Raw genomic sequence first — 9563 nt, 5'->3', positions numbered from 1 at the left:
GGTCGGCTGTGCTGCTGCTGTTGTGCTCGGGCTCGGCAGTTTTGAGTAAGATTGAGGGTAATGGCCGGAAATTGTTTAGGCGATAAATAATGCAGTGTAGTTACCATGGCTTTTCTTTGTCCAGTCAGAATACGAAGAGGAAAGAAGAAGAAAAGTAAGACAATTATAAATAAATACTTTTATTCATACTATTGTTTAAACATAACTTCATTTGTTTTCGATTTCGTCTTTATCGTAAGAAACTTGATTGACTGATGACTAGGTCCTCACTTACTATCTGTTACGAAAATATTTTAGCCTAGGCCATGTTTATCTTGAAATTAAAAAAAATACATTTTATTAATGATACCACTAAAACAATTATTGGAATTAAAAATACACTCGAAAAGGTAATAGGTTCAAGTCTAATATGTGATGATTTCCTGAAGTAAAGCTGTGGGTTGTAAACAATGGCTGTATAGACAAGTTGATTGACCCAGTTTTAATTAGTTGCAGTTATTTTTCCTGCGGCAAAAACAATGGATTTGCATTAAAATAGTTTTCCTTCTGATTGTTTAAAAATGTGGAAATAATTTTTAACAGTTAGCCTAAGTTAAACAATGGAGAAACTTAATAATTTCACAAGCTCACCTCACTTGCAACATTGCTAATTTTATTTGAGTCTAATAATGCAATCACTTGGTTATTTTCTTATACCGTAATAATTTTAAATGAGTTAAAGAAATTTAGCAAATTATAAGCTCAAGCCTAGGCCTCTATGTTAGAGATACCTAGCCTAATCTGTGGCCTAGCCATTTAAGTTGACAGACCAGTCATCCTGGAGACTTTAACAGGTGTATAGGACTGATTGATTCCTCAGTGGTCAGTATTTTTTTCAATTATTGTGTGATCAATCTATAAAGCTGCAGTATACTTACTGCAGATGTTAGAGAGTTACTACTCTCTAAACTTTGATTCCCACAAAACTTGATACCGGCACCGGTACTGTAACTAACTTAAAACTGTATTCCATCGACTGTTGACCTGCTTTGTAAAGCTTTGTTGGAGCTATAAGTTACATAAAATCAGCTGTGTGTGACTTCTTTTTCTCCAGTAGGATTACCTTACCTTACCGTTAGGAAGGTTAGCCTAACAGCGGTTACAGCAAATTTCCCTGTAAGGAAGTGGCTATTGCCGTAGGTATCAAGGTAAGACCTTGACCCGGGACCGATTACTTTTTCATCATACCCAGAGACCGAAAACACTAATTGTTAAAATTTTTGTAGGGTAGGCTTATATGTAGGCTATATAGGCTACCGGTGTGTCAATGAAAGTAATGACTTGAGTAAATTTGGTCCGATTTTAATTAAATTTGGCTTGAAGGTGTGGGGCGGATAAACTTGTATGAGCGCAGGCAGCAAGTTCGGATCACAGGATAGGGGTCGTATTATAGAGTTTTGTTGGGTAGGCTATTATTGTTTTTTCCAACTTTTACCCTTCAAACATAAAAATGCCCAATTTTTATTACAGCTGTGACCACTGCGGGTTAAATACTCTACAAATAAGTGCGAAGCCACTTCCTTATTCTAGCTTAATAAACTGTCCCGGCTCAGGTTCAATTGATTCAATCAACTGGCATCTGGGTCATGCTATTTATTAATAAACTAGATCCAATAACAAATCCTGGGTATCCATATCAAAGGAGCTACCCATAAAATAATTGTTTTGGGAGTGGGTTGTCATTGTGTAGAGCGCTACAAAAAACAAATAATTTAAATGTTGAAGCCGGAAGCGTTGTTGTAAAATTAAACGTTAGGCTACATAGAAATTCCAAAAAAACAATAAATTTTAGATGTTATTATTATGGATAAAAAAAGAACACCGTTGTAGTAAAGCAAGCATTCATAATTTAAATTACACAACTTTGGACTCAAGTCCAGACTAATGAGGGTAAAAAAAATTAAGTTATGTTAACTAACAAACTCAGGTACTTTCACAGGTGCGAGCACCGAGGTAGAGAAAGATGTGGTGCGAGCGCCAGGTATGGGTCGCATCACTGGGAGTGCCTCCATCGAGACTTTGGTCCGTGTCGGGATAGAGAAAGAGAACGGATTGTCTCCAGACAGCAAGATGGTCGTCCTGCACGACTTCACTCCCTGTGTTGATGATGAGTTGGAAGTCAAGAGAGGGCAGGTACGTTTTTTACTGTGATTGTGTGCTTGGCACAGTTTGAATTAGTTTTGGGAGTATATTAAATTTAAATACTAGAGGATAGTACTGTACAGATTAGAGGTTTTATGATGTTGATGTCCTTAAAAATATTTTCTGTCATTGTATATAGCCCAGAAGACAAAGGAGTCTAAAAGAGTAAAGTACCGGTAATGGTGAAATTCGACATCAGAGCTGAAGCACAATGGAGTTGTTATGCTATCGCAGAAAAACTTCAGTTTTATCAATCAACTGAAACTTGAGTTGAATTAAGTTAATTAAAATAGACTAAGAGAAGCCGTGAACGAACTAATTTAATTAGTTGGATGCATTTGTTTGTTTGTCCTCTAATATTAAAGTAAGATATTTTATCCAAATTACAACTTTCCCTTTTATTAATGTGTGTATAAAGTTTTCACCATCTTATAGTTTGTATATCTGTACTATTTTGTCATCATTTAGATGTGAGTTGAGTGGACCCAAAAACACAGACTTGGCTGTTTTCATATGGACGGCAAAAAAAAATTGTACCACAAAGAATTGTATTAATAGCCTATGTCATGAAGAAGAAGACAGTTTTCCTTCATTCGAAAAAGTTTGCTAAATTCAAAATATTGTCAGGCTAAAATGTTTGGTAACTGGACATTTCTAAAATATTGGTACAATCAAATCCTTCTAAATGCACACAAACATTCAGGTCTCAAACCAAAGGAGATTTCAATGTATTTTTAAGAAACTAGGAATAAACAGGTAGCTTTGAAGAATTTTACACTTTTCAATGCCAATAAATGTGCCAATACCGTAACTTCTTTTACATCATACTACGCAGAAAAAGGTACTTTTCCATCCGTATTGATAGGCTGAAAAGTTGCCCTTTGCCTTGCCTACACACAGAAAAGTCAAGTAATGTATTTTTACTTTGCACTGCACGTTAAAAGCTTTTTACCTTGCACTTAGTCAGCTGATGAAATAAACAGCTAATTGCAACGGCCTATTTTATTTTCTGAAACATAAAAATATACTATTTTCTATTATGTCCTAAATAAATTGTGTTGTGAGTTTAAAATGTACTAATTTTTCTGTATAGTATGATGTAAAGTATCGTACGTTACTCACCCTGTAAGCTTACCGTACTCGCACAAAAATCCTGTGCGAGGCGTCGAGCTCGCACGGTAACTTACCGGGCTAGTAACGTAATATTATATCCATTGACAACCTCTGTATAAAAGAAAAGCATAGAAGGAATTTCATTAGATTTTTTTTGCATTAAACCATTTCCATACTCTGTTGCAGGTAGTAAACATTCTGTACAGAGAGAATGACTGGGTGTACGTCATAGCGGCAGACAGCAGACAGGAGGGCTTCATACCTCACTCGTACTGCACACCCTACAACTCACACCTTGCGGAACTGGCAATGAGCAATGTCAAGAAGAAACTGCCTCGGGAGCAGTGCAACATCAGTTCTGGGACGGAGGTAGAAGTGGACATAAACCCTGATGTTCGAACAGGTTAGTGAGTGTAGGCCTATCTTAGGATTTCAAAGGCTTATGGTGCGTTAATAACAGTGGCAAGACTTTTAATTCGCTTTTCTGGAGATGACAGTGTCATTGAACTAACGAAAATTAAATTTTGTTGAATTGTAGCTACGGTATCTCTTTTGATGGATTAGTGCAACGCGTCCAATGTATCGGCCAATATTTTTGAAAATTCAACAGCACGGTCTGTTCAATTTGTCATGTATATTTGTATTAATTTAAATGTTTTTGTTTCACCATTCTTTCTCTAATTCCATTTCATGACCATATATAAATTTCCATTGATGTATTTGTTCATCACGAATCAATTTAAGTGACGTCTATTTGTAATATAGGTATTACTTTGCTTGTCCATATAGTCCTGAGGAATTCTTTTATTAACTCACTTCCATCCTCTTGATTTTCGAAAGTAAGTTTTCCTTTCAATGAGGAAATTACCTCTTCAAAGTCTACGATGCTCTTTGTTTTGTAGCGTTGAGGTCTTAATTGGTTGTTTTCATCAGGAGTGGGCGATCTGTCGGATTGTGAGAGTTACAACAAGAAGGTTCTGTCCAACACTACACAGCAGACTGTCAACATGACGTCATCACAGGCGTCTCTACACAGTGCATCGTCCCTTCAGCCTGACGTCCACCCCTTCTTCAAGGTATCTATCCATTCTGTAAGTGCATGTTCACAGAGATTGTCCAAAGTATTGCCTTACAACCATTGCCTCTTGGTAGACTTACAATCCCTATTGGCCAGTTGTAGCCAATTCTTTATACAAATTATAGGTCACAGTTGAATGGCCACTTACTGCTGTCAAAATTTGGTCTTTTCCTTTAGTTTGTTGTACTATAATATTTCCTAGCTCTGTAAGCTTTGTCGGGGATGTCCCACTGTTAAATCTTAACCAATGTTTTTTTTATTTAGTAATTGAGATATTTTCTTCATTTGGCTTGAATAGATACATTTTTATGATTTAATGGAACGATATAATGATACAGCGTGATCTTGGTGAAGAAAAGATCACATTTAGCGCAAATTGCCACAGAAAAACTGAGATTAAGTATCATGGCCTGTCTACTTCAAATTACTTAACCTAACCTTAAATTATTCTCGCCTCCCCCCCAAACAAAATATTCTATATCCGCCACTGATCAAAATGGCTATGATATAGATGTGGCTTGGCTCAGTAGGCCTATTTAATAAAATTAAATTCGATCCTTATGAGCCTAGTAACACTACAGTTAACCTTATAATAGTCATTCAACTGACTGGCTCTCTTTTGATTTCATGGTTGAGAAATTAATTCAAGTAATTTATTATTTCTTTAAGATCAAAAGTAAGTCTTTATTTTCAGTAGCAGAGGTACTACAATCTTAAATGTAGTCCTTTATCTTTCACTGTCACGGTTGTTATAATTATTCATTGTATTTTGTAATGGATATAAATTTGTATATGTTTTTTAATTAGTTTGAAGTTAGGAAATAGTCCAAAGAAAGTAAAGCCAAATGGTCTAATAGTAGAGTTCTGGTATTCCGATATAATTGTGACCGAGCCCTGTTTGGAGGAGAAAAATATGTTAGGGGTATTAGAAAATTGTTTTTATCAGCCATAGCTGTATAGCATTAGGTTTTTCACTTCAATAAACTGAGTGTAATTGAATGAGCCAAATTCTCCTTATAATTTCAGGATCCGTCAGGAAGGTTCATTGTCTTGTACACGTTCATCGCCAGAGACGAGAATGACGTAAGTGTTGAAAGAGGAGAGTTTGTTACGGTGTTAAACCGTGAAGACCCCGACTGGTACTGGATAGTACGATCTGACGGACAAGAAGGTTTCGTTCCCAGCGGCTTTGTTTATCCAGCTGACGTAATCCAAGGCCATCTAAATCAAATGAACAACAATCAAAATGTCAATAACAACACTCACAATGCAGCCTCTGCCGCCAACGCCCCCCACCACCTCACCACAGCAACCAATGACGACCTCAGATACCACGGAACTGAGCTGGTCATGCTTTACGATTATAAGGTTTGTATGTTTGTGGTTCACATCTAGGTTCATTCTTTTGTGCTAAATAATAGTGTATTTCATCACTAGGGCCTAAAGTGACTCTTTTTGACTGACCTGAGGTCAAGTTTTACGAGGCCTGAGGAAAATTAGCGAGGGTTAAAAAGTCACTTTTTGTCCGTGTGGTAAACTATATTTTTTGTCATATTGCATCATTAATTAATTAAAAAACAAATCTAGAAATCAAAATAATTTGTATCTAAAGATAACCTCTCAAAACAACTTCCAGCTTGTTTTAATTTCTGCTGTTTTCAATTCTAAGCAGCTATTTAATAAGTGATTCAATCATTTTGTTTATTACGATTTTGTTACAGTCAGTACATTATACAATCGATATGTTGAGCCATATCGACAGCAATATACTAAAAGATACGATTGTCACATTCGAAATTTACAACTGCTTACAACAGCTTATTTTTACTCTAGAGGGTAAAAATGCTACTTTAGACTCGCAATGCATGCATTAAAAACGACTGTTTTTGCTGCAGTTTGACGAAAATTAACATTTTTGTTTTTGTGTGTTTAGCCTAATTCAATAACAATGGATTGAATAAAACCACCAACAATTTATTATCAGCCCATGAGAACTGAAGAGTGATGTGATCAATATCAATTTCAGTGGTGGTAACTCATGTTTACTCGTCCTGCCATTTACAGCTTTGTGAGAATCTGAATACTACAAAATTTCAGAGCTAGTTTTACAAAGAAACATGGACACATTTTAATCCTACCTCATTCAGTCTGAGAATCTAATCTTCAAATGTTTTGTTTCTTGTGATGTGGCAGACACTTTTCCAATAAACCTGCCATCCTAACCAAAATCATTAAAAAACTATTTGAACCATCTTAAAATATATATAAAAAAACATTCAAGTAACAAAAATATAAAAGACATATCATAGTTAAGTTATTGCAATCATCCGACAGCCTACTTTCCAACAGTTTATCCCATCTGAAAATGAAAGACTTAAAAATCCTCTATGTTGACTTAATGTAACTTTTAATAAGACATTTTACTAACTTGGACTAGTAGACGCAGTGTGTGAACCCTCCTTTGCAACATATTATAACTTGCAGGCACAAGCGCCTGACGACCTGTCAGTTAGAAGAGGTGACTGGATCTACGCAGACCTCAACAACCAGACAGTGGACGGTTGGTTGTGGGCGTACGCTCCTAAGACCCGTAAATATGGCTTTATTCCCAAGGCCTATGCCAGACCTCCTGCCATGACTAGCCTTTAGTGAGTATATTTTAAATATTTTCCCAACTCCTTTATGTGTTTTGCTAGTCTAGAATTGAAAATTTTGAGAATTCCAAGCCAAGAGTTGTATGGTTAGCCAAGTGGTTAAGTGCTCGCCTTTAAATGTGAAAGGCGCTGATTTAATTTAAGATCGTAACTGGACCCAGAATCCATTTTTCTCTTGGCTAGCAATTAATGATTGCTACTTAACAAGAGGTTGAGGTTAGAAAGTATCAAGAAAAGGGTTTGGGCTGTTTCCTAACAAACATAAAATAGGTAAATGGTTTGGTTCTCATCTTATTTAAGTTATGTGACTTGGGCTCATATACTAGCCAAAATTACAAGGGTGAATACTAATATGGGACCAGACCCCATTCGGATAATTGAATAGAGTCTTTAAAAGAAAATAGGCCGAGTCATGCCAATCTTTTACTATTGCGATCACAGAATACATCTACGACAATTTCGTGATCAGAAAAATTACAGGGAACTGTCAACATGACCATGAGATATTAACATTTTGCGGTGATGGGAAAAACGATGATCATGTTACCATGACCGCGGGTGACGATGGTGTCTACATGACCACCATATGTTAATCATTTTACCGCAATCGCGAAATCAATTCTTATTAGGCCTATGCAGTTTTAAATTTTTAAATTATTTCTGTAAGCAATTCAGATGATTGGCGATTCGGATAGTTGGAGTTCTACTGTATCTTTGATCTGGGGGAGTTAAGTAATGATTTTAATACTGCCAGATGTCAGAATCTAAAACGAATGTATACTAAATTAAATTTAAATATTATTCTTTCTCTCAAAAGTAAGCAAACTGAAACTTACTTAAATGTGAATCCAAAGTGATGAAAAACAGCTTATGATGGTACCGATAGTAGAAATTTCCTAATTATTTTAAGGGTCATAAAACAATTTCAGTACCAAAAGTGGTATTTTTCACCTTTTCTGTACCCACTGAAGTTTCATGTGTGAGGCAAAGCCAAACACATGAACGCCAAATTAAGAGTGAATTTCACGTATGGATGGGGATAGTCGGAGCAAGTGCTGGAAAATCACATTTCGCACAAATTATGAATGATACTTTTCATTATGACACCATTATGAGTATTCTGTTTGCAGTTAGATTGTGCAACAATGAAAGTGGCTGATTAAAATATATCAAAATAAATGGTAATGAAATGCTAGTGTGCATGGTGAGCAAATTTAGAACTAATTGAAAGTAAGGGGAAATAAGCTGATCGTTTTATGTTTGGTCTAAATTAAATAATTGGGAAACAATTACTTTCTTTCATATCAGCTTTCATCGAATATAGCTTCTTGCTGTACGGAGTTATGAAAATAATGTATTTCAAATTTTTGTTTCAGATTGCACTAAAAATGTATTCTTGCCAGCTCATCTCAAAGTAACTTGTCTTCCAATTTCAACGCGGCATTTAGTAACATGTCACTTGTAATATAGGGTCAGGTTCACTTTTGTATGCTCTTCACGTTACTTTATAATTGTTGTATGTTTGTATATATTTTAAGGGTAGTTTGTTGTATGTTTTCTAATTCAACTAGTTTACAAATATTTAGAAACAAATTGTATATGTTAATTAGTTGTAGACACACAGTCAGTATTATGATCTATAATAAATGAATTAGGTCTATTTGTCAGTGAAACGCTCAAAAATACTTTAAACCTTTTTATAAGTGTTGTGTACTGTGACTGCGTGATTTGTAAAAATACTTTGCTATGTTTAGGTGAAAAATAAAGAGCTTAAATTACTGGAGGACGTAACATTAAAAAAATTATAGCCTAATTGATTTTAAATGCCTGAATTAGGAGATTGGGACCTTTTCCGTTAATTATATTACACTAGCAAAATTTTAAGTTATGTTTTGGTTCTAACCTACCTAAACTAGTTTAAATTACCTAATCATAGACATAATTTGTAGATAAAATTACAACATTTCAACTGTAAATTAACACAAAAGGTCCTTCTAAATAGTATAAATAATTATGAAGCCATTACGACTGTGATCTGTAATATCGATAAAAAGCCATGTGTATTGCCAATTCCTTATAAGACTTTCTAGACTACTTAAATATTTGATTTGTTGCAAATACTTCTGTAATAGATTGCTAATTTGTTTTAAAATGCATGTTGTCTTTCAAATTAATAGTTTGTTCTTAACTCTACTTCAATAGAAATAACAGTAGAAAGAAATAGCTTTTAACTGTAATTATTTTATGTTTAATATTTAGTTAAACCTTAAATGCTTTATATTTAACTATGATTTCCATAATGGATTTAGGTTGCTTAACTATCGACTGTGATCTGTACATTAAAAAATTGTCACTTTTATATTTCCAAAATCAACATTACGGTAACCGATTTTGTTTAAAATTTTTCAATTGCATTATTCTGTACAGTTTTGTACTTTTTAAAATAAATTATTATTTATATACGATGTGTTTATTGATCCTTTTCTTCTAGGACTCGTTAATATCCAATATTCACCAATCCAGATCAAGACGTCGTA

At 34.7% G+C, this 9563-nt stretch overlaps 1 protein-coding gene across 6 annotated transcripts; it reads left to right on the top strand.

Moving 5' to 3' along the window:
* Positions 1-9462, top strand: LOC128986193 (SH3 domain-containing protein Dlish). Of its 6 annotated transcripts, none has more exons than XM_054406394.1 (7): positions 2-154; positions 1979-2172; positions 3481-3697; positions 4228-4385; positions 5399-5740; positions 6857-7020; positions 8403-9462. In XM_054406394.1, coding segments are annotated over exons 1-7 (1125 nt in total). In that variant the 5' UTR covers positions 2-105; the 3' UTR covers positions 8404-9462. The 6 variants fall into 6 exon arrangements, with proteins under 6 accessions (XP_054262368.1, XP_054262369.1, XP_054262367.1 ...); XM_054406392.1 differs by having other exon boundaries at positions 1967-2172; XM_054406396.1 differs by having other exon boundaries at positions 1967-2172; positions 4228-4370; positions 8403-9461.
* The last annotated feature ends 101 nt before the right edge of the window (positions 9463-9563 follow it).

Source organism: Macrosteles quadrilineatus, unplaced genomic scaffold, assembly GCF_028750875.1.
Source record: "Macrosteles quadrilineatus isolate MER2022 unplaced genomic scaffold, UCM_ALF_1.0 Scaffold_2__2_contigs__length_208266976, whole genome shotgun sequence".
Lineage (NCBI taxonomy): Eukaryota > Metazoa > Arthropoda > Insecta > Hemiptera > Cicadellidae > Macrosteles > Macrosteles quadrilineatus.
The sequence above is the reverse complement of the archived record's forward strand: the minus strand, read 5'-3'. Positions and strand labels throughout refer to the sequence as shown.